The 26,704-nt window shown below is 41.8% G+C and overlaps 2 protein-coding genes across 5 annotated transcripts; one reads left to right on the top strand and one right to left on the bottom strand.

Moving 5' to 3' along the window:
• Positions 1-14: 14 nt before the first annotated feature.
• Positions 15-15,698, top strand: DNAJC2 (DnaJ heat shock protein family (Hsp40) member C2). 3 transcript variants are annotated; one of them, XM_030454845.1, is made up of 17 exons: positions 15-87; positions 1,204-1,305; positions 1,912-1,987; positions 2,383-2,481; positions 4,267-4,408; positions 5,649-5,729; positions 6,494-6,559; positions 8,260-8,351; positions 8,454-8,575; positions 9,408-9,557; positions 9,858-9,946; positions 10,033-10,102; positions 11,649-11,833; positions 12,985-13,085; positions 14,000-14,107; positions 14,875-15,029; positions 15,540-15,655. In XM_030454845.1, the coding sequence occupies exons 2-17, from the start codon at positions 1,273-1,275 to the stop codon at positions 15,612-15,614; spliced, it is 1,644 nt and encodes a 547-aa protein (XP_030310705.1). In that variant the 5' UTR covers positions 15-87; positions 1,204-1,272; the 3' UTR covers positions 15,615-15,655. The 3 variants fall into 3 exon arrangements, with proteins under 3 accessions (XP_030310705.1, XP_030310687.1, XP_030310695.1); XM_030454827.1 differs by lacking the exon at positions 15-87 and adding an exon at positions 292-421 and having other exon boundaries at positions 1,115-1,305; positions 15,540-15,698; XM_030454835.1 differs by lacking the exon at positions 15-87 and adding an exon at positions 346-421.
• PMPCB (peptidase, mitochondrial processing beta subunit) lies at positions 15,612-24,616 on the bottom strand. 2 transcript variants are annotated; one of them, XM_030454867.1, is made up of 13 exons: positions 24,503-24,616; positions 22,324-22,464; positions 21,925-22,011; positions 21,308-21,437; positions 20,715-20,913; positions 19,960-20,039; positions 19,285-19,397; positions 18,502-18,645; positions 17,910-18,070; positions 16,468-16,553; positions 16,304-16,392; positions 15,991-16,066; positions 15,612-15,903 (listed from the first exon to the last, which is right to left on the bottom strand). In XM_030454867.1, exons 1-13 carry the CDS (start codon positions 24,590-24,592, stop codon positions 15,839-15,841), a joined length of 1,461 nt encoding a protein of 486 aa, XP_030310727.1. In that variant the 5' UTR covers positions 24,593-24,616; the 3' UTR covers positions 15,612-15,838. The 2 variants fall into 2 exon arrangements, with proteins under 2 accessions (XP_030310727.1, XP_030310716.1); XM_030454856.1 differs by having other exon boundaries at positions 15,702-15,903; positions 17,910-18,073.
• Between the last annotated feature and the right edge of the window lie 2,088 nt (positions 24,617-26,704).

The following is a 26,704-nucleotide window of genomic DNA, read 5'->3' as shown; positions in this document are numbered from 1 at the left end:
GCGCCGAGAACCCCGAGCCGCCGATATCTCCTTCCCCCCGGCACCGCTGCCCACGATGAAGAGTTCCTCTCGACACCGCCGCCAGCGGTGCGTTATGCGCAGCGCCGGTTAAACCCGCAGCGCCCCGAGCCGCCGGTCCGGTGCGGGCAGGAGGCGTGGAGCGAGCAGCGGGACGAGGGGTTCGGCGAGGGGACCGGGCTTCGCCGGGCCGCTTATCCCGCCGCACGCCGCCGCCGCCCCGGAAGCGCTCTCCGGGCGCCTCCATGCGCCGGCTCCAGGCAACCGGCGAGGCGAGGCGAGCGGCGCCCGCCGCCCAGGCCCCAGGCTCGCTCCGGCCCGCCCGCCGCCGCCGCTGTCGCCGCCATGCTGCGGAGGGCCCGGGAGGGGCAGCTCACGGCCGTCACCAGGGCGCTGTCTGCCGGTAGGTACCGCCGGGCCCTGGGGCGGGAGGCGGGAGCGGCCCGGCCGCGGGGTTGCCGCCGGTACCCGGGCGCGGAGGCGGCGGAGCGGCGGGGAACCGGGGTGTCGTTGCCCGCTGCCGCCCGCCTCGCCGGGTTCCCGGGGCTGCCTCCTGATGTGAGGGAACATAGCGTGATGCGGGGAACAACCTCCCCTCCAAACTCCTGCTTAGATGTTGGAGTTGAAAATCTTTCCGTTTCTGGGCAACTTTCCCGTTTCTTTCACTTTTAACGCTGCCCTCCTCACGTGTTGCGTCTGCCGCCCTGGGAGCAACAAGTGGGGTTCGGCTGCCGGAGGGAGGGGCCTGGTAGCGGGGAGCCAGGGAGATCCATCCAGATGTGGAGTCCCTGCCGCAGGTATCTCCACAGCCAGGGAGAGCTGAAGTGTCCCTTAGCGCTGCGTTCCGTGAGCCTGAACGCGCCTTTCAGCATCTGAGAGCGCAGCGAAGCCTGTGGAAGGTGCTGCCTGGTAGCGTGTGTCCTGATGCCCACAATCTGTAAAGCACTTTGGTGTCTTTACAGCGAGTTGGGAGATTTGGCAATCCGTAGCTTTGTGTGATGCAGGGCTTCTATGGGCTTTGGTGGGGTTTAATTTAAAAAAAAAAAAAATAATTAAACCTCAGAAGGTGAAGTTGCTTTTATGTTTTTGCTTGTAGCATCAGTACTCTGTCAAGTGGAACCTGTGGGAAGATGGTTTGAAGCATTTATTAAGAGGAGAAACATAAATGTTTCTGCCTCTTTCCAGGAGCTAGAAGATGAGAAGGAGCTTTCTGAAGAGTCAGGGGATGAGGAATTGCAGCTTGAAGAATTTCCAATGTTAAAAACCCTTGATCCAAAGGACTGGAAGGTATCCTGTTGATATAGATTAGTCTTGTTTTTGCTAGAAATTTCCTGTCAAAGCTATTTGCCATTCCCAGCTGCTAAAGACCTCCTTCCTCCCCATCTGAATGGGTTTGTGTCCCTTAGCATTATAGCTGGGTTTGTATTTCCTACCTGTAACCAGTCAATAAAGGTAAACACATGCACACATCAGGATAAGATCATAGTTTAGAGCTGTTGCTGTTCATTTTACTGGCTGTTAGCAGTGGAAATATCCCTTCTCCCTGTTGCCACATCTCTTATCCTGAAATTTTGTTACCACTCTTTAATACTAAAGACAGCAACTCAGTTTTCCAATAATTGGACTTTCTAGGGTCTAGTGCATTGATGCAGTTTAGGTTAAGCTACTTGAATGTCTGTAGTGGTGTCTTCCTTTATTGGTGCTTGGCTAATCAATAATTAAGGCCTTTATGACAATTGTTTCTATAGCCTTTTTCTAATATTTATTGAGAGAGATTAATTCTACATCGTCCTTCTAAAGGATGGGGAGAAGAACTGTTTTTATGTGTGTGTTGTGTTGTGGCTTTTTAGGTTGCATTTATCAGTGTTAGGATTCTTTTTTTTTTCCCTTCAGAATCAAGACCATTATGCAGTTCTTGGGCTAGGAAGTGTACGATACAGGGCTACTCAGAAACAAATCAAAGCAGCTCGTGAGTACCCTTCCTTCTTACCTTTCAGGTGTTGTTGCTATTTTGTGTCCCAGCAAAGATGAAATCATTTGAATTCTGTCAATAATGTAAAATCTAAGAATGTTCATTAACTCAGATCTGGTTTCTTCCTGATGTCTTATGGGGCTTGTCTTTTTAGTTTATTTTCTAAGTTTCTCTTCAGAGGAGTTTCAGTTGGAATTACTGTAGTTTATCAGAAATAAACTGATGAAATAAACTGTCAGAAATAAACTGTTGATGATGAAGCATTTCTAAACCTAATGCATTTGCATGCATCCCGTCCCACCCCAGAATTCTTTGCTATAGCTGGACTCTTCTCTAAACTGAACATTCACCTTGACTTTATGACTTTATGTGCAAATGTTTTGTTTTGCTAGATAAATCCATGGTTTTGAAACACCATCCAGACAAGCGAAAAGCTGCAGGGGAACAGATAGGAGAAGGTGATAATGATTATTTTACATGCATAACTAAAGGTAAGCAATTTATCTCCTTCATTACATACTCTCTCAACCTAATGACTTAGGCCTCTAGAAATGCTTTGGAATTTAATTTTTTTTTATTTTAAATGAGTTTTTATTTGTTTTTTTTTTTTTACTTAATAAGATTGGGATGGGGGAAGATCTTGGAATTTGTGTGTTCTGAACTTTCTTGACTGTTGGATTTGATGGTCTTAGAGGTCTTTTCCAACCTTAGTGATTCTATGATTCTTCTGGGTGTCTTACAATACTAGATAAAATGTTAAGACAAGCTAATGATGTTTTCGGATTCCCTTAGTGCTGTCAAAAGGAAGGAAGTTGCCAAAGGAAGTTTTTTTCCATAATTGCAGTCATGTTAGAAACTGGCAGATATTTATAGGAAGAACACCCTGCACTTGAATTCAGGAACGTGGTCTGTGCTCTGTGTGCAAGGAGAAAAACATATTTCCCCTTAACTGCTTATGATCTATGTTAAAGGATAAATAGAAAGGAAAGCACAAAGTGGGATGGGAGAGGAGTAATTCTTCCAGGCAGCACCTTGGAGGAAAGAAATGCAGTGGTAGGGAAGGGGAATCTGCACTAGGAGCAAGCAGTAATGGAAGGGAGAGCAGAAACCTGGAAAGGGATGAGTGTGTAGGTGGGACTGGGAGCTGAGTGTGACAAAGGAAAGGGTGGGAGTTACAGTGCTGGAGGAGCTGAGTGTCTGGGTAGAGAACTAGGGATCTGTATGGAAGGGACATCTCTGAAGTGAAAGAGGAACCTATGGATGCAAACAGAATTCCTTGCATCAGGAAAATGGTATGAGGGTTATCAGAGCTCTGGGTTTCAAGGTGGAGGATAACTGGGGACATTTAGAGCATTGGCAGAGGGATGTCCCTTCCTAGAAGGGAAGGGAAGACTGGCAGACAGCAACTCATTGCTGGTCCCTTGCATTCTTTCATCTCTGCATTAATATGTGCAGTGAGAGCAGTTTACAGAACCACAGAGCACCAAGGTCCCCTCCAGCTTATCACCCTCTAGATCTGACCTTCCTGGTGCAGTGTTCTCTGTCCAGGGACACAGTCAAAGAATCCCATTTATTGATCACCACACAAATTTGTTTCCCCCAATGACTTCTCACTCTTACTGAAAAACAGTGTGCATTGTAGAACTGACAGAGTCATTCCACACTTCCTTGAGAGAAAGCAAGAGTTCACTGAAGCTACAGTGTTGTAAGATTCAGCAATGTGATGCTCCCCAGCTTCAGGAATGTACAGACAGGAAAACTGGGAGCAGGTGCATGTTCTGGCTCGTAGCTCTGTAGTGATTTATAATCTTTCCAAATTTCAGTACAACTTCATAATGAGCTGCAAAAACTCTAATAAATGGATCCTGTTTCTGCTAGTTCTGGCATCATACTAATTTAGGGACTGATTTTACTCCATGCCTATCTTAGTAGATTGTTTTGCCAATTTACCTGCAAGGATCTGGTATAGGATAAAAGCCTGAAGACACTATGCCCAAACTTTCAGTGACTGAACCAAATTTACTGCTATAAGTTTATTTTAAATATAATCTAGTTTGTTACGTTTTGATGGTTAAATGTATTTGTTTTTATAAACATTTTTCTTCTCCTTAGTTGCAAAGGAATTGACAGCAGTGCTATTTGGTGTCACTAAAATAAAGAAGTATCAAGCTGTACAGAATTATCTGAGAGCATCTTTTTAAACATTTAGAACCTTCCCACCTTGTGGGGAAGACTCATTTTAGTCACATGTTTTTCATATGGTAACTTTTTTTCAGCTTATGAAATATTATCTGATCCTGTGAAACGACGAGCATTTAACAGCATAGATCCTACTTTTGATAACTCTGTACCTTCCAAAAGTGAAGCAAAAGAAAACTTCTTTGAAGTTTTTTCACCAGTTTTTGAAAGAAATGCCAGGTAAGCTGTGTCAGGCTGCCTTTGCTGTTGCTGGAGAATCAACATTTGCAAATTCTTCTGGATTTATGTTTGTAACAGGTGTGATTCTAACAGATGCTGGGAGATGCATTAATTTGCTAGAAATGGAATACAAGTAAAATAGTAAATTATCTAGTATTTAACTTTCAAATAATCTAAATCTGTCACACTGGTGGCATTGATTGGGACCCATGAGATTTTTTTTTTTTTCTAAAGTTGTTCTCAGCTCCACTGTCTTTTTGTTTCATCTTACTATACCAGGCATGTGTATTCTCTAAATACTAATTTTTTATTATTTCCTTATTTTTTATTATATCCCTTATTTTATTATTTCCTCTCACCTTGTGAGGGTGAGACTTTAAGAGAAGACAGTAGTTATGTTCACAATTTATTTGGTTAAAAGAGAAGATAAATATAACTATCAGTATTTGGTGGCTCTCTCTTAAGGTGTGATGTTTTTTCTGCATTTGTGATGTTTTTTCTGCATTTGATTCATGCTTGCCAATTTGTATCAAGTTTATCACAATAGAAAAGCATTTCACCTTTTACCTGTATGAAAAAAAGTGTTCTATCACGTGAAGCACTTTACAACACTCTCTGAACTATCTGTTTATTATTTTAAGTACAGTTATTAAAACTTTTACCAAGTATTCCAGAGATTCAGACTTGGATCTGTTAGTGTCAGATGGGTTGTTCCCTTCTCTGCTTGGAAATGGGTGCTGTGTCATGGAATAACAACTTCTGAAGCCTATGGAAGATTTCGATTTTTGTAGGGAAAAAATGGAATGGAGGCAGAGTGTACATGATTACCTTATACTCTGTTAGGATATTGGGAAAATTCTGTAGACTACCACAGACCTGAGTTATCCCCAGAGCACCTTTTGTGCACTTTCTGTAAGTTTCTCTACCAGATTGTGTGTGGAGAATTGAGTATCTACAATGGCAGCTTTGAGCTCCATCAAGTCTTCTTGCAGGCACAGCAGACTTGGCAGGAGGAGTTGTTTTTCTGGGCAGAGCACCCCAATAGAGGCCAATCTGAAGGATGTTTAGAAGGAACTCTCCTGTTTTCTTCCTCTTTCCTGGTGCCCTTTTGTACTGGTGGGAGGGAGCCTCTGTTTTGGTACTTTGTATACTTAACATGTGCCATGTTATGAAGTATTATTATATATATATATATGTGTGTGTGTGTGTGTATCCATAAACTATATCCATTTCTTTTCAGGTGGTCAAATAAGAAAAATGTTCCTAAACTTGGGGACATGAACTCATCATTTGAAGAGGTAGATGCATTCTATTCATTTTGGTAAGTTAGCCAGTACCTCAGTTCCTATTCACAGTAATCAAGACTTGTGACAACCAGGGCTTTCAGACACTTTTGGATGTGGGTTGTTGGCTGTGGCCTTCTCTGACCTAGTGATATCATGAAATTACCTCATGGCTGTTTGGTGCCTTCCACAAACTGGGCTGGTTTTCTTCTAGTTAAGACATCCACATGGTAAATTCACAATTCCAGGAGGAGCTTCTGACAGTACTCTGATCACAATGGTTGTGAACTGGGTTGACCCACAGACTAGAAGAGGGGTTCATGTCACCTAACCTGTGTGTTCAGTGGAGGCATCTACCAGATATTTAAGCTCCCTAGTTAAGGGAGGTCTGTCTAGTCCAATAAAGTCAGTATCTGCCAAATACAGATCTTTATATAAAGATTAAATGTAATTCCTCCCTGAACTCTACAGACTGCACTATACTTCCATTGTCTGTAATGGGAACATAAGACAGCTGCACCACAGACACTTCAGAGTTGGTGAGATTGATCCTATCCTGAAGTACACTCTTGTCCTGCAGTACAGAGATGTACATCACTGCTGCCAGTACCATCTTGTGTTCTGACTTAGCACAGTGGAACCATTGTAGCTGCAGTAGAATTGTAAATTATGTATTATAAATTGTAAAAAACAGTATGATTGCCTGTAATAAATTAATTGGAAAAAAAGGTAGATTATTTGTAATATTTCTGTTTTCTTTTTCTTTTTTTTTTCCTTCTTTTTTTTTTATGATTTACTTTAGGTATAATTTTAATTCCTGGAGAGAGTTTTCCTATTTAGATGAAGAGGAAAAAGAAAAAGCAGAATGGTATGTAAGTAAAAAGAAATTTGACAGGAGATTGAGAGATTGATACAGTAAACTTTTCCAAGTTTCTATTTGACTGCAGGTCATAGGAAGAAAAGTAGCCAAACTAAGATTGAATCCCACTCTCCCAGATTAATAGTCAGTCATGTAATTGAATTGGACTGACTGTGGGCTTCTGTTTCTCTTATTTGAGTAGTTGAAGTAGTTCTTGCTTGCATCCCAGAGGTGTTTCTGAGGTGCTTTGCAATTCATGTTCATCTAAGATCAGACTTCCAGTTACAGCAAGTCCCAAGCACAGGTTAAACCTGGAGCCAGAACAGAGTGGATGAGTAAGCAGGTACCATTTCTCTCACCATGTCTTTATTAAATTGTGCTGAGACAAGTGATACTTTCTAGAATTGAGAGAGATTTGTTCTGATGGCTTGACCTCAATAAAAACAGTGTATTTGTTGAGGTATTCATAGTTGCTGAATTACTCAGACCAGGTTGCTGCTGGAATTTACATTTATATTTTTATCATTCGTACACTGAATGTTTAGGGCAGATCCCCAGATTATGTCACCTAACATTCTGTTTCACAGAACACAACCATAACTTGCATTGTATGAACCTCTTTTCCCAAGTTTGAATAGAAATCCATTTTGTAGTTAAATTCAGTGGTCAGCTTGCTTTGTGGCTAAAGCCTGCCATATTTAGACTGTAGGTAGGTGTTTCTTCCTTTTCTCTTACCGTTTCCTGCTGTCAAATTTTTTGAGCCTCTCTGGACCCAGTGAAGGTTCTGTGTAGGAACTATGATCAATTCTGTATCTTTTGTATTTCTGATAAATTACACAGATTTTTTGATAAATTTTGATAAATTAAAATAAATTATTCTGTAGGCTTGTCATTGGAGGAAGGCTCTTGAATTATTTGCCAAGCTCTTTTTTGTGCTTATCCTTGTTGTCATTAGTGTCATTTTTTAAAAGTTTTAGACAGATGGCATGTAGTATGCTGTACTTAAGAGAACTATGTTTTAGCTTCTGTTCAGATGCCAAAGGTGATGTTGCTCCTGTTTTAAACCTTCAGTCTACTTGTAATAGTCTCCTATTCTGAGGATTGTATTCTGTGTTCTGAGGTATATTGTTCTGTATTTGGTTGTGTAGATGAGGATATAGACCCCCACTAAGAGTTTTACTTTCTTGACTTAAGCATTGACTAGTCAGCCAATTTTTAATCTATTTAACATCAGATGTATTCTACTGAACTGAATCTGGCATGATTTTACCAGAGTGTCACAGTATTTCACTGCAAGTGTTCTTTCTGTGCTTTTACTTGATGTGACCTACATTCTGGAAAATGGAGATAATTAACTTTGAGTATATTGCTGTCCTTTAATTAAATTGTGTACCAGCATTTCAGTTGTTGTGCTTGGGTGTAATGTTAGGTCAAGAAGTGGATTGCATTTTGAAAATAAAAGTCCCTGATCTCACTCCCTGCAATGACAGATAAGCAGCTTGTTTCGTCAGGTGTGAGGTTAATGTAACTGTGTAAGCACTTAGCATTTTTTTATGTGAGCTTGGGGCCTGGAACTTAATTTTTTTAAGTCTTTTTTTGAAGTATTCAGAAAAGAGCATCTGGGTGGGGAAACTTTTAAAAAGTTTGTTAGATTCCTAGCAGAGTGACACTCTATTAGCATGGAACTAACTGTGCTTTTACCTTTTTAGTCGAGATGAAAGGAGGTGGATTGAAAAGCAGAACAGAGCTACCAGAGCATTAAGAAAAAAAGAAGAAATGAACAGAATTAGGACACTTGTTGGTGAGCTTATAAACTGCAGAAGTTTTAAAGAGAGATTTGTTAACTAACAGTGGAAATCTCCTGGTTTTCTTTTGCATATGATCCATCCTTTTTTTCTGCCAGACAATGCATACAGCTGTGATCCTAGGATAAAGAAATTTAAGGAGGAAGAAAAGGCAAAGAAAGAAGCAGAGAAGAAAGCAAAGGTAGAAGCAAAACGAAAAGAACAGGAGGCAAAAGAAAAAGTAAGTTTACTGCTTTATTTGAGCTGAAAACCCCCAGCTCATTCACACCTGATCACTGCTTCAGCTTCTAGATAAGAAAGCTACTCTTAGAACTACATTGAGGTTTAAAGATGTGATCCCTGTGTTCCAGGCAGTGACTGACAAGATTTGCCTTTAGAGAATTAGATGAAAACAGGAAGCACAGATCTGAAACAAAAAAATTCAAAACTGAGTTTTGTTGTTGCATACACTTCCTCTGGTTTAGAGGCAGCTGACTTTCCTGTATAAAGTGGATACAGCTGCTTGCCTTGTGCTTCTGCTCTGTGAATGGTTGGTAGGAAACACTTTGAGGTAACAATGTATTCAGTTAATATACAGAAAATAACAGTTTGGAAAATACGGCTGTGAAAGGAGTACCAGGAATCAAAGGGAACTGCAAAGGTGCTAAAAAGTGCCTTAAAAGCCAGCATTGGAGCAATGTGAGACTTCGTGTTAATAATGATGCAGAAGAAATGTTGGAGCGCTGCATTTTTCCAAGCTTGTAGTCTTGGGACAGACATAGAAATTTTCCTGCAGTTTTGTAATTTCATTCTAAATTAAGTCAGGATTTATAAACTAGGGGTCTTCATAGTGAGTATTTGGTTTAATGCTAACTGGTGTATGTTCTATCACTTCCCTCAAAATTATTGGAAAACCAAAGTTAAAGTATTGATGTACTGAAGGAAAAAAAAGCAACAACAACAATAAAAAAACTAACCACCAAATCCAGAAACAGTAAATCTTAGTACTGAATGACTCTATAAAACTATGACTTTGAGGTTTTGTGTTTGGTTTTTTTTGCTTTTGATTGCAGCAAAGACAAGCAGAATTGGAAGCAGCACGGTTAGCAAAAGAAAAGGAGGAGGAAGAATTCCGACAACAAGCACTGGTAGCAAAAAAGGAAAAAGAGATACAGAAGAAAGCTATCAAGAAAGAAAGGCAAAAACTGAGAACAACATGCAAGGTATCTAAATATTATTATAGTGAGGTACAGGTTACAGCAGTGAAATGACTATGCTTGCTTAGATCAGATCCTGCCATGCTTGCTTGTTTGTTGTGGTTGGAGATGACTATGGAAAGTGAGCTTGGTAAAAAGCAAAGTGCTAAAGAACATACTTACCATATGGTTTTGAGTTATAAGTAAAGCTGACCAAACGGGTCCAAGCACAGCAGTGGCTGAAGAATGCTGTGTGTTAAGCCTTTGTCAGAAGGAACACAACAATAAAGTTCAAGAACTTTGTAGAACATGTATTTCTGCTTCCAGAACTGGAATTACTTTTCTGATAATGAGGCAGATTGTGTTAAAATGATGGAGGAGGTGGAAAAGCTTTGTGATCGTCTTGAGCTAGCAAGGTAAGTTTTCCTGCTGCTGACTTATATTCACTTTGATACCTATCTTTCTACTAGCTATCCGTTGTAACTTAATAATTTATTTTTAGTCTGCAATGCTTGAATGAAGCACTTACATCCACAACAAGGGAAGGAGGAAAGGCGGCTGTAGTAAAACAGGTAATTATGCTGCGTGTCAAATCAAAATAACAGAATTCATTTGATTTGCTGAATCTACGTCTTACAAAGTAAGATACAACATAGCAGCTGTGGAATCCTGCCTGTTAAGCACAAAGACCTGAGTTTGAGGTCTCTGCTCCATTTTAAGTAGTGCAGTTCTTGGATGGTAAAATTGCCAGGGCAAACTGAGAGAGAAATGTGCATTTTTAATTAGTAAAGGACAGAAGACCTACCATTTGTATAGTAGTATATAGAAACAGCAGAGGAATTTAATTTTGCCCAACAATGGGTAGCACTTACCTAGAGGGTAGGGAGGGTGGACTTAGCCTGTTCTGTTACACAAGAAAAAAAATCCTAGTCTGGTATTCATGATCTGGGGCTAGACACTAAAGGATCAAGTGCTGTAGGCACTGGAATGACCTGTGGGTTGGATACCAAAGTATAGGAAAAGCAAGACACTTGTGATCGAGTTTTATAAAACTCTGCAAGAATTTCTCTAAATTAGCCAGCAGGGAAAAGCCATTTGGGCTAATACAGCTGAACTCGGATCCTGCAGGAAGAATAAGGTGCTTTCTCTCATGCACTTTGGCTGTGAATGTTCTTCCTTGGTGAATATGATCTGACCCTATCCCAGGGTCAGGTTTACTCAGCAGACAACTAAAAGACCTGAATCCCTCTTGTCCTACAGGGGATTGAATCCAGTCTCCCAGTCTGCAGAACAGTTCCAAACACAGGACTCACTTTTTTGTCTCTGTTAAAACTGTTCCATTTCTGCATTAATAAAAATTACCTATCAGATAATTTCCCTCTTGCCAGGAAGATTGTTTTATGAAATAGACAGAGAGAAACCTATTTTGAGCATCCTGCCAACGTGCCTAAATGCTCAGCTTTTTAATATTGCCAGGACTGGGCTGGGAATGCTCAGAAGCAGACACATTAAAAATATGTCACACCACAAGATGTGACAGCAGTTCACAAAGCAGTGCAATGGATAACTTCAGTTTTGCTGAATTGCTTGCTAACAAACTACACATGGCCATCTAACCCTCAGTAGGCACTTAGTATCTAAAATCTGGGTTGTTGCAGTAATGCTAACTTAGTACAACCATAGTAACTAAGAATTTCTGACATGACAAAGCATAGGTAGCACTTGGGTTGGAAGATTTAATGGATGTTTAATCAACATGGATGTTTAACTGCCTTCACTCTAGGCACTTTGGGTTGGTAATACTTTTGTGGATCTGTGTCTGCAAGTTAGGTGTTAGCCAGGCCCTGAACACTATATTCAGAAGTTTTGCTTTCAGCCTGGGAGTATTTAATTTCTTGGTGAATTTGTAAGAGATTCTTGCTGCAGCTTCTAATCTGTGATGGTCAAATTTATGCACAGGATGGAGGGGGAAATAATACTGGAGCAGGTAAGCTTCTCAATTCTATACTTGAACAGAAACTAAGCAAAATTCAAGGCTCAGAACAATTCCAGAGAGTGGGATTTCTGTCAATGTAAAATGTAAAAATAAGTAAATAATGCTTGTCTACAATCCTTCAGATAGAAGAAATAAATGAACAAATAAGGAGAGAGAAAGAAGCAGCAGAAGCTCGTATGCGCCAAGCAACAAAGAGTTCAGAAAAGTCAACCACTGGTGGTGGAGGGGGAAGCAAAAATTGGCCAGAGGATGATTTACAGTTATTAATTAAAGCTGTGAACCTCTTTCCAGCAGGGACTAACTCAAGGTATTTGTCGGGTTTGGGTTTAAAAACCCTATTAACAGTTTTTCATTTAATAGCGACCATAATACATCTTATTTTCAGATCACCCCAAGTATGATGTCAGTATAAAGACTACATCTTCCTTTTCCTTGACAACTGTGCAGCCTGTAGTTTGTCTTCTTGTAGTACCATGCTCTGTGTCACTGGAGTTAGCTCAGGCCCTTTAGCTTGTTTCCCCTAAAACTTGGGCTTCAGTCTGTCAGCAAGATTGTGCAGAGATGCATGTTTGCACAGGGCTCACTAAAGTACAGGCTCCAGTCATTAAAGCAGGGAACACCACCAAACACTGACTGCAACACCATGATGGGTAGGAATCCACGTGTAAAAGCTCCTTCCAGTAGCTCCATCATGAATGCAAGGCTAGTTTCTCCATTACACAAGGAGGAAAACATCCAGAGGTACAAACAGGTGAAGTTCCCCATCTAGGGCAGAGCCAGGGGAAAAGGGAAAGGCTGGGACTCACAGCAAGCAGTATTGGCAATGAGCTTACTAATAGCATCACGAAGAGGCATATGCCTTAAATCCTGTTCTTTCCCAGGAGTGAAAAGCCTTCTTCCACTTAGGATCCACAGATTTGAAGTCTTCCATTACAAGATTTGGATGCTTAATTTAAAAAAACAAACCAAAACCAAGCTGCCATACTCTGTATGGAGATGCTACCAGTCCCTGTTTCAGCACTGCAGCTCAGCAGTCAAGATTACTCTCTGAGAACACAGACCTAGATACAATCCTCCTGTCTGGCCAGGTGCAAACATTCCATTTTCCAACAGGAAATTACATTAGGAATAGTTTTGGGGCTATGCCTATTCCAGCTCTCTCCTGTTGAAGCCCTTTTATTGGATGCATAAGTAGGTATTATTCTGGGGGGCAACAGAAACAGGGTTAGTTTATATCTACTCCCAGGTAACTTTAATCATACCTAAATGAGTATGAGAGTTTACCATAAACTCTCATGGTAACTATCCTGGAAAGCTTTCAGTCACTAAATGCAGAGTTTCCCATAATTCTTAAGAGAATAATTACCATTAATAATATAAATGTGTATGGGAGCTTGACCATAGCTTGTGTGAAGCTGTTATTTAATATGCTGGTTTACCTTTCTGCTCTTTGTTTAGGTGGGAAGTTATTGCCAATTACATGAATTTGCACTCTACTACTGGAATAAAACGAACAGCAAAAGATGTCATCAATAAAGCAAAGAGCCTCCAAAAGCTTGGTATCTATATTATTATTATTATTTTAACAAGATAGTCTGCATGCTTCTGTACAGCCTGATTTTCCATTATGAGAAAATCCTCTGTAAAAGCCCAAAAGAAATGGGAGTTCAGACTGGAGATTTTGAGGAGCATTTATGTGAGTCAGTATTTTCAACCTAATGGATGTTGTGGAAGTCATGGATAACTCTTGGGAATTCTCTTGATCTCACTTGATACAAAGGTGTCTGGGCCACACACATTGCCTGGGCTCCTCCACACTTAGAGAGAGACAAACAGGCCTCAGAGGAAGCCCTCTACAAAGGAAAGCATCCAGAATAACTGCAATTGATGAACCCATAGTGCTACTTCAAACAGATGAAAGGGAATTTAGCACCTGAGTAAGACACCTAAATTAATGTCTTATCTCCTCTTGCGGTCAATAGAACCTAGAGAGCTTGGAATGAGTTCTCAAGGAAAATCAAAATGTTCCACTATAGAAGAAAAAGGTTTTCAAGAAGTTTATCCATTCCAAACATAATACCTGCAGTATTATGAGACCCACAGTTTCTCAGTGTTGCTGCCCCTCTGGCACAATTATTCTCTAGGCAAGAGGTTTGTACCAGAACCCTTACTTTAGAGTATAATCCCTCTTTATTTCACTGAAGTTGCCAATTCAGGCTTAAGTTTATACAGGGAAAGTATTCATCTGAGCAGGACAGGGGTTGGAGAGCCTGACACTGGAAGCAAAGCTTATTGGACCCCAGAAGATTTTTATCTACCAACCTCTTGACCATCATTTTAAAGGAAGTAGGAATTAGGGGTTTTTGGTTATATGATTATTGGTTTACAATAGTTGCTACACAATATTTCTATGATTATATCTGGCTTCAGTTTTGTTGCAATAATTACTCTGTTCAATGTCTGTTGTTCACAGACCCTCATCAGAAAGATGATATAAACAAGAAAGCATTTGACAAATTTAAAAAAGAACATGGTGTGGTGCCTCAGATGGACAGTGCTGCCCCCTCAGAACGATTTGAAGGTAAAGGTGAAAGTTTCTTGGAGAGCTGTCTCCCCTGTGCATCTTAGTAAGAAAGTAATCTGGAACTTAGAGAAGAGTTGCTTACAAACAAATTTAAAACTTACATAGTAAGTTTTACTTACTATCCAGGCTCTCTCTCATAAAGTAATCCAGGCTCTGTTATGGAGTTTGAGGGTTGTACACGTTACAAACTGCAGTTAACTAAACAGTGACAGTTTAAAAGGCTTCCATATGAGGCAACAGGTTAAGATATTACCTGTTCCTCAAAAGGTGCTACACTGTCACTTTAAGTATAGACCTAAAGGGGATGCACTTGAGATACAGGATCATCCTACAGCTAAGCTTTGGTCTCCTGTTAAGCCCCAAACATCTCCCATCAAATTTTCCAGACAGTTACAGAAGGCCAATGTGTTTCAGTGAGGAAACACAAAGGAAAAGCTTCATTGCTGCTGTGATGATGTGGCTTCACAGGACAGCTGCAGTCAGCTAGAACCCAGCTGACAACTGAAGACGTAACCTTCTGACTTCTCTCTGTTTATTTAAAGATCCCAAGGGCCACTTGTCCAGGCAGTTTGTGTTGTTTTCAGTGTTGCTTCTCGTTTTTGCTGCTGGGGAAGTCCTTGAATCAGACAACAGATTAGCTGTATTACAGAACAGCAAAGATTTAAAATCAACTGTAATAAATTTGACAATATTTTCTTAGGCTTATCTCAGACTCCTTATTATGTACTTTTTTTTCTTACTGCCATTTTTGCATTTAAAAACAGGATCACCTTTGGATTCATCCCCTTGGACTACAGAAGAGCAAAAGCTGTTAGAACAGGCATTGAAGACTTATCCAGTAAATACTCCAGAAAGATGGGAGAAAATAGCAGCAGCTGTTCCAGGCCGGTCAAAAAAAGACTGCATGAAGCGATACAAGGTAGGGCACCTCATCTCCTTCTAGGGCTGTAATTAGCCCAGGTCTTGTTAAAATCCTTTGCTTTTGTTTTTGCTTTCCCTATTAAAGACAATAGCTGACAACAGTAAACTAGCACAATGTGGAGCAATTATTTTCTTTTTTTTTTTTTTTTCTTTTGGTAACTCATCCCCAAGAGAGCAGTAAGGGCCAAGTGGTAGTAGTGGTTCTGGAAGCTGGGAAGAGAAGTCTGTCTTGTGAAATCTCTTACAGTTTGAGAGCAAGCTCCTGTAGATGGTGAAGTTGTATCCCTAACCTTTTGTGGGTAAAGTTCCTGATACAGCAGATGTAGATGAGCATTGGCCTTCCATTAATTTATGCATTTCTAAGAGAAATTGCTTTAAGTTATTAAACTGTTTAGATTCCTCTATATGTTGAGAGCTAGAGTGTTTCAGGTTGTGTAGTGTTCAGAACAGCAGCATTGTTAACAAGTTCCATAATAAGATAAGTATCTCTCTCTTTCCAACTCTCCAGGAACTCGTTGAAATGGTCAAAGCAAAGAAAGCTGCTCAAGAACAAGTGATGAATGCTACTAAGGTCAAGAAATGACTCTTACTGACAATCTTTGTTTTATAATAAAAATGCAAATACTGTACATGTTTTCATTCCTTCCTTAATTATACAAACACACAGAACTGTCTGGTTCTTGAGTTTTAATCTTCTCAGGTGCATTTCTCCAACTCAAAGGCTTTAAGCAGGGGTGTAATTGTTTATTTTTGGTTTGGCTTTTTTTTTAAAAAAGCTCAAAACAAACTGAAAGTTCTTGTTATTCACTACTCACGAAGCCAATACATGCCACTGCAGATTTTGTTATACTCTGGAAGTTGTTCAATTGGACCTGGAAGTTAAAGAAAGTTGGCCATGACAACTGATACTGGTTGTTGTGGAGGGGTTACGGGAGAGTAGGAAAACTTTGACAACGTACCCACAGCAGCAACTGCAGGATGCTTATCATAGATGTACTTCGTGCAAACTTCTCTAATAGTCTGGGCATCAATAGCCTAGAAGAGGTAAAAAGAAATTTTCACTACCCATCCAACTTGAAGAAGGATTAAGAGCCAGTGATCTTAATTTTGTACAACCCAAGAGAACAGGCAACAAAACAGGTGGAAGTTTTCTCTGTTGAAAATAGTCTGGCAGCTTCTATATTGTTACATCCTGTAATGATTACATTTCTTAAGAGCCTAACTTAAAACATAAGTTACATAAGCCTAACTTGTAACATAAGTACCACTTACTTCAATTCTTGCTTCAAGTTCTGGAATTGGGATTCGGCGCTTGTAACACAGCATTTGCCTTCCAATGTCTTCACAGATTGGTGTGGACCCTAAAATGAGGGGAAATACATGTCAGTTATCAGCATACAACTCCACTAGGAATAAAAAGCACTCCTAAGTCTCACCATCAAGTTGTAGCAGCATATTTGTCTTTAGAAGATTCTTTGCTCGAGCTACTTCATTTTCGGTAACACTTGTGCAAAGTCTTACCCTGAAAAATAGTTTAAATCCAAAGGCATTAAATAATGGTAACCTGTAGGACACAAGATTGCCTCTGATAATGACATGCATATACATTAGTAGACCTATGAGGCACATCTTCCCTATAGATAGAGCGGGTAAGAGAATTTGATATGGAAAAGAGCCATAGGATGCAAAGCAGCAGCAGCATAAGTGTAGAGGTTTTTGGAAGCATACTTATGTACCTAAGAGCAAGTTTTTCCCCTCAGAAAAACAACTTATTAAATGAAAATTCTGAGCCAATTATAGTCCATACTTGCTATCCTTGGACAGCTGTTACTAAGATAGCAGGAGCCAAGCACCTAGCAGTAATTGGCCCAGAAGGCAATCCCTGACTTCCTGGCTCTCAGTGAGATAATTACACACCACGCTGCATAAGGAACACTTTGTCAGAACAGGGGGATGTGTTGGATATCTCAACACGTTCTTATCACCAGGAATGGTTCATATCTTCCCTGGTGCTAAGCTGCAGCAAAGGGACAGCTAAAATTATGCCATTTTTCTCCACAGAGCCTTCACAGAATAATGGTATAATGATCTATGTAACTAAAGAAACTCCTCAAGTTTTCATTCAACTTTTGTTTTTCACCCGTTTTAAATCAGTGCTTTTTCATATGTCTGTTTCTAATGCAGTTCAAGCATTGCAGTTGCACCTATACACATATTTTCAGTTTAGATTTAAGCCTTGGATGAATTGATAGTAACTAGAATCCTAAGTTTCAAAAGTCCATCTAACAGCTCACCTACCACACATAATTTCATTTCCTTATGTACTCACTAGAGGTTTATGTAACACCACCACCTGGTACATCACATGGGAGAGCAGATGCAGAAAGGGCAACTACTAATGGTGTTTGTAGGTAACTGCATTCATTACTCTCATGAATATTTACTCCTTCAGTTGTCAAATATGCAGTTCATGGATACTGTATACTGCTGATTTAGTGTTCTTAAATGTTTGATGCATTTTCTTAAGTCCTGTCACTTGCAAGTCAAAAAAACCCATCATTGCATTATTTTCTTGTACAAAGAATGGTATTAACTACTACAAAGAATGTTTTAACTACTGATACTATTAACTCTTCCTAGACAAAAAAAGAAAACCAAACCTAAAGCATAAGCTATTCATTCCAAGTAAGGCTGCCAGGAACTGATTGTTGGGACTGTGTACTGAGTGTCAAAGTTTACAACTGGATGCATTTGTTTAGTCCAGGCAAGCCTAAGCAGAGAAACAAAAACATTCTCTTTAAATGACTGGGATTCTTCTTTATATAATTATATTCCTTCACTGAAAACAATCTATTCAGAGCAACAATTGTTAGCTTACCACTCTCTCTGAACAAAGTGCACCATGTCCTGTATAGTAGATGGCTCACAGACCATATAGAGTCCCCACAGGCCTGTATCAGTGTAGCAGGTGTTGAAGGACTGGAAACTGTGACACAGGTTACCATGGCAGGCAATCTGAGCAAGTTTACTGGATAAATTCTGCTGAAGCAAAGGAGAAACACATTTTATTAAGTGTTTTGAAAGCCTACTAGTCACCTCCATGGTCTCCTGTTTTCATTTCAATTATGACAGAACATGCAGTAGTATCACAGTTGCCAGCAAAACCTACGAGGTTCATTATCATCTCTTCATCTCAACACTTTCTTTCCTTGCATGTAATCTCAAATTTCCAAGAACAGCCCTATTTAGGTGGTTTAGAACCCCTTCCTAAGATTTTCCCAGATCTCAGACAAGAAATTCAGAGTCAGGACTGGATCCTCCTCTCCCATGCCAAAAAAAGACCTCCAGAAGTAGCAATCAAGCCTCAGATAGGTCTGAATGGGTCTGTATGGATAGTACCCAAGCTGCAGATACCTCAGCATCCCACCAGCCTCATTCAGAGCAAGAAGGTGCTGTCAGGTTCCACTCACCACGCCTCCTCCAAAGGAACGATCCCAGTTTCCTATCAGAGTATTTGCTACCATAAGTGGGATTGTATCTGGGTGTGACCAGCCAGCTGCTTCCACAGCTATGGCAATGTGTGCCAGGGGCATCTTGTCATCCCTTATACGAATCTGTGGGAACATAAACGTAGATGCAGCACAATCCATACACAGGGATGTAGTTGGGAAGTTAAATCAGGAGGCAGACACTTCCATCACATCTGGATTTCAAAGCATGCACGCAGAGCATCAAAAATCAAAGCATGTGAAGCTTTATCTTGTATTTGCCTTAACTAGTCTTACCTGGGGCAATTCTGGAGCACTTAGCCAACAGCAAGCCTAATGCCACATACATAAAAGGTATTACAGGTCATTTTATGACAAAGAGCAGCAATTTTGTAAAATCTGACTAGAGCTTGGAATAGAACTCAGATGCCTCAGTTCTCTGCCATATCCATTAAATCAGTGATTCCAAACAAGTGGAAATGCTCCAACACCACAGCCAAGGAAATAAAAGCAGCAACTGGGTATGGCAGGTATTGCTCCAGGAACTGATGAAGCAGAAAAAGTGTCAGCAGGGAAGCTTGTCTGAAAAAGGCTGGAAAGTCCTGCTTCTGAAAGCAGCTACTCCACTGCCCTCAATGGGTCCAAGAAACCTCTTAACCTGTTGAGTCTATGGCTGAGAAGCTCTTTATCCTCAGCAGAGAGCACGTGTCAGTTGTACTCACAGGGGATTTATGGGTCAGCTCAAAAAGCCATCAAAAAGCTCACCTCACTACCTGTGAAGCTGCAAGGTGGCAGGGGTGGCAGTCCTCCTTCTGGAGCAGATGGCAAGTTACCAAAGTGGCACTTTGCCAGGTCAAGTAGCTCATCATGACAGACCCCTGAACAAAGATATTTCACATACTTTGTAATGTTACTCTGTAAACAATTACTTTAAATCGCTGTGCAATTAAAAGATTCTACTAACCAGTAACTTATTGTTCCCCCCTCTTGAATGCCACACTTGCAGATTCCTCACACCTCACCATTACAGAGCAAGGCAATCATTATCACCCTCCTTAACTTTCCTCAATAGGCTTCTATTAATATTACACCAGATCAAGCCATCTGCTCTCAGTGTCAAGCCTCAATGTTATTTCTCTTTCTCTGCCTTGCTTGCTACTCCCCTTTTCCCACTGAGCTCCTTTTAGACCCTTCTTTTTCCTGTCCACATGGAAGAATGACCTTAGCTTCCAATTCACTTCTGGTTACTAGTTTAAGAATGTTTCTGGAATATTACTGAGGGAAAAAGGGAACAGAAATTCAAAGGATAACTTTGCAGGGCTAACAATGAACTCCCAGGACCTACTGAACAATGAGCAATTCATCATGTAATTCCCAGAAACTTAAAGACCATTGTTGTAAGCAGTTTCACATGATCCAGGGTGAATATCCAATACTAACCTCCAGCAGCAGCCAGGACCATTCTGGGTCCTTTGTAATGTGTTGTTATGTATTCCACCAAGTCATTACGGTTTATGGATCTAGAAAACAGCCAAAGAAATATCACTACTGAGTCAGTAAAAATTATTAGAGGAAGAAGAGCTAGATGTATAGAACAACAGAATACCATACACCATACACAAGTTCTGTCAATGCACAGTGCTGTGCATAAAGGCAGAAAGCTAAAATAGTGGTGACTTCCTAGAAAGCAAAGAGGAACCTGATACATTTTGCCTTCCAAAGCTCTTCTAGCTTCCTTAACAGGAATGAGAATTACAACTCAGTCAGGTGGAGACAGGATCCACTGGTGACCTCATGCCAATTTGAAAACATCCCATTTAGCAGTCTCCTGTCCTGCCCTGGCATAAACAAATGCTAAAAGAGCAGTGCAAATATGGCTGTATTTATGGTAACACCCAATGCCTGACCAAGGGGATAAAGAAGGATTTCCAGTTTTGTGCCATCTGCATTTTTAACAAGCAAGAGAAAAATTGTGCAAACAACGAAGCCACGCAGCAGATATCTGAAGTTCACATACTCTTTGATGCCTGCATACAGGGGAAATAAGGCAATAGCAGAATTCTTTATGCAGTTATATGCAGTACAATTTTAGCTATCAAAAAACCACCTGATGCTGTTCCTTACATTTTCAGATGTGTCTTTCCAACATATAAAAATTACCACACAGTCAAAGACAACCACAGATTTGGACATACTTGATATTTTCAGTGGGTCCTAAAATTGTCCGTCCTAGGGCTGTTTTCTGGTAGGCTGTAGCATGAAGGTAATCAAAGACAACTTCTTGTAAATTGGTTTCAACTTCTTGCATCTCTCGCAGTATAACTCCCCGCTCACGCTCAATCTCTGCTTCTCCCAGGGTGCTGTTCTGGATTATGTCAGCAAGAATTTCCACAGCTAATTGAAAAGAGAGATGGGAATGGAAAGTGTATTTTCAGACTACCAGAAAAAATCTGGTACCAAATGTAAAACCCACCCCAAACACCAAGTGGCTCAAGATTTGCTAATACACTTCACAAGGGAACAAAATATTTGCTCTGCAGGAAGGAGCAGTTCAAAAGATATTTTATTCCAGGAATCTGAAGACAAAACTGTTTCAAGTATCAACTTCCCTCCCAGCAGTCTCCTTTCCAAACCTGCATTTTCACTTTCCTGTGAAGTTCAAGAAAGAACTTTCCACCTGGGAAGGAAGGGACTGTTACACTGCAAAAGGTTTATTCTGTGTTGTCTTATCAGGGGTTGGATAAGCATTTTTTTCTTTGCTCCTTTTCTCATGAATGACAGCAGTTACCTCTTGGTAAGTCTTTTGAAAAAGCCTTTGCATAATACACAGTTTGTTCCCTGGATGTATATGCATTCAGATGAGCTCCCATGTTCTCAATCTCTAGTTCAAGGTCTAACTGCGATCTCTTTTTTGTTCCCTGAAATAAAACAGTAAGAAGAATCAAACTAGACCCTTGAATTCATCTACTCACCATTATTACTTCTTTACTGAAATAGTCAAGCCAAGAGAAAGCCTTCTGGAAAGAAAACTGTCATACTTATCTCTCCAAGTTTGAAAGTCAGATGTAAATCCTACTTTGCTCTAAAATGAAAATTAAAAGGTGGCAAAAGGAGGACTATGATCTTTTAAGACTACCACAAGAAGTTAAAGGTTAGTTAAAATTAGACCTGTGTTACTAATCCATAGTGGTGTGGCAGCTACAGAAAACTAGGACTTGAGCTTAATTTTCTAATGGAAACCCTTAGGCCTAAGTTGTCTACTTTTTTTTTTTTTACTTTTTTTTTTCTCTCTCCTCCAATTGTAGAATTTATTTACACAGTTCTGGCAACACTCTTATCATTGATGGGTACAGATAAATAACTTAGAAATCCATTGTAAACTTCCACATCAATACTGATTCTCACCTTGAAAGCCATATGCTCAAGGAAGTGAGCAGTTCCATTGTTCTTCTCATTTTCATACCTGCTTCCAGCATCAATCCAAAGTCCAACCTCAATGGGGCAAAAATAAAAAAGAAGTCATTTTGCCATCTAAAATGCAGCTTGCTGCTTTTGTGTATGAACAACACTTGGATTTTCAAGACCTATTTTAAAATGTTTTTTTTCTTAAAGAAAGGTTTTTGAGATGAAAATGTTGACCTTCACAAAAAAACTCTATCATAATTCATTTATAAAAGCCTTAAGACTTCCATTTCCTAGTGTAAGTCTTAAGAACAATTGTTAACAAGCACTCAAAGAATGCACTTTAGGAAATGAACACATATGAACAGTTACAAAATACTCTTCCCTTAACAAGATACCTACTGTGCATGTTGATAGTCCAGAGTCTTCAGAAGCTACTTGCAAGCCATTTTCCAGAGGACTCACCCTGGTTTCAGGAACATTTAAGATCACTTCTGTTGCTGCTTTGGAGGCTCTGAGCCTGTCAGTTCCAACATGCACACACTGTAAGGAAAAAGCATCCATCACACTCAGACTGTTAAGGTACATCCTAGGGTGACATTCTGAAAAATGTATAACTGAACTTAAGTTTGTGGCTTTTCTTTAAAGCACGCATTTAGAAAGAAGAGATTGAGCACTTCTTTACCACTATTTCACTTCAGGGATACATTTACCTGACTCAGAAGAAAAACATGAAGATAATTAAAACCATGAAGACAACATCTGCTTACCTCCAAATCAAAAGATCTGACAGAACAGCATTGTTACTACCATCAGCCAGCCACATCCAGAGCCATATCTGATTCCCTGTTCTGCCCGCAACAGCTTGCAGGACCTTCAATACATCCTTTAACAGCTGTAACCCTGGGCTCTTTTTTCTAAAGTGAAGTGAGATATGGTCCAAGGGCCTATGTCCAGGACTGCAAATCACAGTCACTCCTTGTTCAGAACAAGGACAAATACTGAAATCAACCCCTTTTATCCAATCACAGGGCAATTAAAACACATGAAATCAAAATGCCATAGAAAAGAAGGGAAGATGGAGGCTAAAAAAGTTTATTAAACTTCTTCAACATCAAGAAATTTAGATATGTATCCCAAATACACACCTCAAGAAACAAGCTATTCCAAAAATTTAAAATGTATCAAATAAACAAAGATTTTCCCTTACCATGAAAGTACAAAATCCAGTTCTCATCCATTCTGCTCCTGGAATACCAAAAGGCTAGAGCTCTTAAAACATATATTTTGGGATCACAGCTCAAGCCAAGCCTGAAGGGTCCCCAGGAGGTATGTAGTCCAACCTCCTGCTCCAAACACAATCAGCTAAGGAGTCAGACCAGTTTGCTTTTTTAACTTTTTTACAGCTGGGTTTCAAAAGCCTCTCAGGACAGTGAGAACCTGCACAGCCTCTACGGGCAGCCTGCTTCATTGCTTGGCTGCCTCATGGAAACAAAGAAGTTTTTCACATATCCAGCTTCGCCACTCCTTTCAACTTCTGCCAATTGCCTCTCACTCTGCTACCATGCTCTGCTGTGAAAAGCCTGACAGTCTTCCTGACAACATTTCCATAGGTAGTGGCAGGATGCTGTTAAGTCTAAAGCTTTGTCTTCTCTGGGATGCACACATCTGAACAGGCTCCAGCCCACACTCACCCTGTTGAACTCACTCCCAGTCACTGAACACGTCCTCCTGACACTGAGGAGCCCTGAACCCGCTGCCACAGCCCAGCTGCCTGGCAGGTACAGACCCATCACCTCCTCTGAGATGCTGGCTCAGCTTCAGGCCTCCTGTCCTCCCGTACCTCGGGGGCCATTCCATGGAGCTGCTCCCCAGCACACAAATTCCCAGACGAGGCTGTTGCAAGGGATCATTTCCACTGCTACGTTGCATTGTAGGGAAAGAATAATCTTGTGTTTAAAACCAAAATCTTACCCCTCTGTTTTTAGAAAGAGCAGCTTCGGTTTCAAACTGGGAAGATGAGGATAATAAGAAAAGGAGAGAGCCCAGGGATCAGGGCCTGGGGGCAGCCCCCATGCAATCCGAGGGGAAAAGGAAGGTTCCATCTTTCCCCGAGCTGCCCCGGGGTGAGCAGGGCAGGCTCCGTGCCTCGGTGGGGCTGCTGCTGCCCCTCTCTGAGGCACCACGCCTCAGCCGCCACGCTGCACGCCACGCCCCGGCTGCGAGATGCCGACGCCTCGGCACCGGGGGGCGATACGGGGTACCTGTGTCCCCATGGAGCAGGCGGCAAAAGCCCGGGGCAGGCAGCACCCGCGCTCGTTCCCCGGAGCCCCGTGTCCCCCTCAGGGGCGGCCGCCACCTTCACCTCACCCGGGCGGAACTACAATTCCCGCCATGCACAGCGGCAGGGACAGCGCACGCAGCCATTCGCCTGCAGCAGGACTACAATTCCCAGCCTGCACAGCGCCGCCAGGCCACCAACCACCGCCCCCCCTGCGGCAGCCTCAGCACCGGTGTAGGGAGCCCCGGGAGGTGCCTGGGCTCCCCGAGCCTCCCTCCCCTTCCCCGCGCCGCTGCCTACCCGATCCCTCGATCCGGACGCCCGCACAAGGCGAGCAGACCAGGGCAGAAAGAGCCGCCGAGCCGCGAAGCGAGCCGCAGACGCAGCCATCTTGGCGAGCGGGTGGGCGGGGCGGTGCCGGACATCCGGGAGGAGTGCGCAGGCCCAGGGCTTCCCCTCCCCTGCTCCGCCTCAGGGAGCTCCCGTCTGGCCTGGAGGCTCCTGGTGGCTCCGCGGGCGGTTCCAGCCCCGGCGTCACCACCGAGCCCCCGCTGTCTGTGCTTCTACCGCCCCTTGACCCGGCCTGCCTCTATGGCAGTGTGGGGATCCGCACTCAGGGTGCCCGAGGCCCCGGGAGGGGGTTGAGGCCCCTGTGAGGCAGCCAACGCTGGGGCCTCAGCTGAGACCCAGCGGTGCGGGCCCAGGAGAGGCCCTGACCCTGAGCTGAGCTGGGGAAGGTTTGTACTCCTGCCAGAAGTTTGTATTCCTGCCAGACGCGGTGCTTCCCCGGTAATTCATGTTTTCATGTGGTGCTGCAAGGCACCACAGTCAAACGGAACTATTCCAGAGCTGCTGGCTAATAAACTGCAAATCACGCCTAGGTTTTAATTGCCCTGCACTTAAAAAATAATTCGAGACATTCAGAGTTATTGATTATTTTGTGCAAGGTGTACTCTACATACACAAGTTGTAGTCAGAAAGGCACACAGTGAGTTCCACAACCTGGAATAACCAGGCCTGGAAGCTGGCAATTAAGCAAGAGGTTTTAAGGGTGTTCTTATGTAAATCACCAGCTTGGCAGAGAAGACTTGAGGTCTATACAGCTAATTGGACCTAAGGAATGCAGGAAGTGATAAGAGACAAAAAGATTGCTGAACCAAGCTTGGGCAGTTGGAGCTGTGCAACTTGCATGATTGTGACCTTCCACTGAACTTAGCTCATTGTAATGTCATTATAGTACTAAAAATCACATCCTAGGTCAAAAAGGCCCCTGCCCAGGTGAAGACCCTTCCCCTTAGCACACGTAATAGTAGAAATGGTGATTCAACCATATTATAACTATATGTAAATTGCTAACCAATCATTGTAAAGAGGATGTACTAACTTTACAGTTTTGTGTATAAGAATGTCGTGCTTGACTTGTGGGAAGGCATGAAGCCACCCAGCTCTGTACAAACCTGCAATAAATAACATCTTTCCCAAAGGCAGTCTTTTTGTCTGAGTTTTGGGACCTAACTTTAAAAAGTTACACTGCTCTCCTAACTCTGCTTCACAGAACAGTGCAGTTCAGGAAAGACAGTTTTCCTCTCAACAAACCTTCACTGCTGGCTTCAGGAACCACAAAGCTCTGGGTTTCCTCAGGTAGTTTGTGTGGCTGTTGGCCACTGAGGCTGCTTTGGCCACGTTTGTGTTTCCACACAGCACTGAGGTGACCATTTTGGCACCACTGGTTGAGGGCGTTGGGTTTCCTGTGAGACAGACCCACCCTAACTGGGGAAATCCTGAGACTGAAACAGGGTAATCACCTAAAGAGTTGGTTTGAGAAGCATTCTGAAAATATGCAATGTATCTAAGAGACTGGACTGCTTGTGGTAGGAAGGCTTCAGTACAGTGAATTCCATGCTTCACCAAGGGCTGCTGGCAGGGAACTGCTTGTACCAAGGCTGGGGAACTCCCTCAGGTCCCAGTCTCTCCCAGCTGCTTGGGGCTGGGAAAGGCTTGTGGGAATGGTAGTTGGCAAAAGACAAATTTGGGCTGGGAAAAGTCCTGGCAGTGTGCCAGCAGAGACAATTTCATTGCCAAAGTTCATTCCTGAGCATGTTTGGTGTGTATGGATACAGATAAATAGGTACAGACATGCAGAAAGCAGTGCTGCCAGTTTTCACTTCCTGCTTAAAATACTTTTTTTCCTGGAGTAGGGGCTTTGTACTTGGCTAATCAACTGTTATATAAAAAATGAGGTGAAATTCTTTTATCTGTCCAAGTCCCACAGCATGTTAAGTGTGACACAATACAAAGAAACAAAACACTATTTTTAAAAATCTGTACCACATACATTGGAAAGAAGGCACTGGTTCAGGCACTCTTACCCTAACCCAAGAACTCCCCTCTGCCTCGGGCTGTAGCACAGTACTTCTGACATCTTCTGCCTCTGTACAGATACTGCAACCCTTCTGCACTGCTGTCTTGCATTGCTCCAAACAGACAGAAATGTGCTCTCAA

This window comes from Calypte anna, chromosome 1 (assembly GCF_003957555.1).
Source record: "Calypte anna isolate BGI_N300 chromosome 1, bCalAnn1_v1.p, whole genome shotgun sequence".
Taxonomy (NCBI): Eukaryota; Metazoa; Chordata; class Aves; order Apodiformes; family Trochilidae; genus Calypte; species Calypte anna.
Note: the sequence above shows the minus strand (reverse complement) of the source record. Positions and strands in the feature narration are given on the sequence as shown.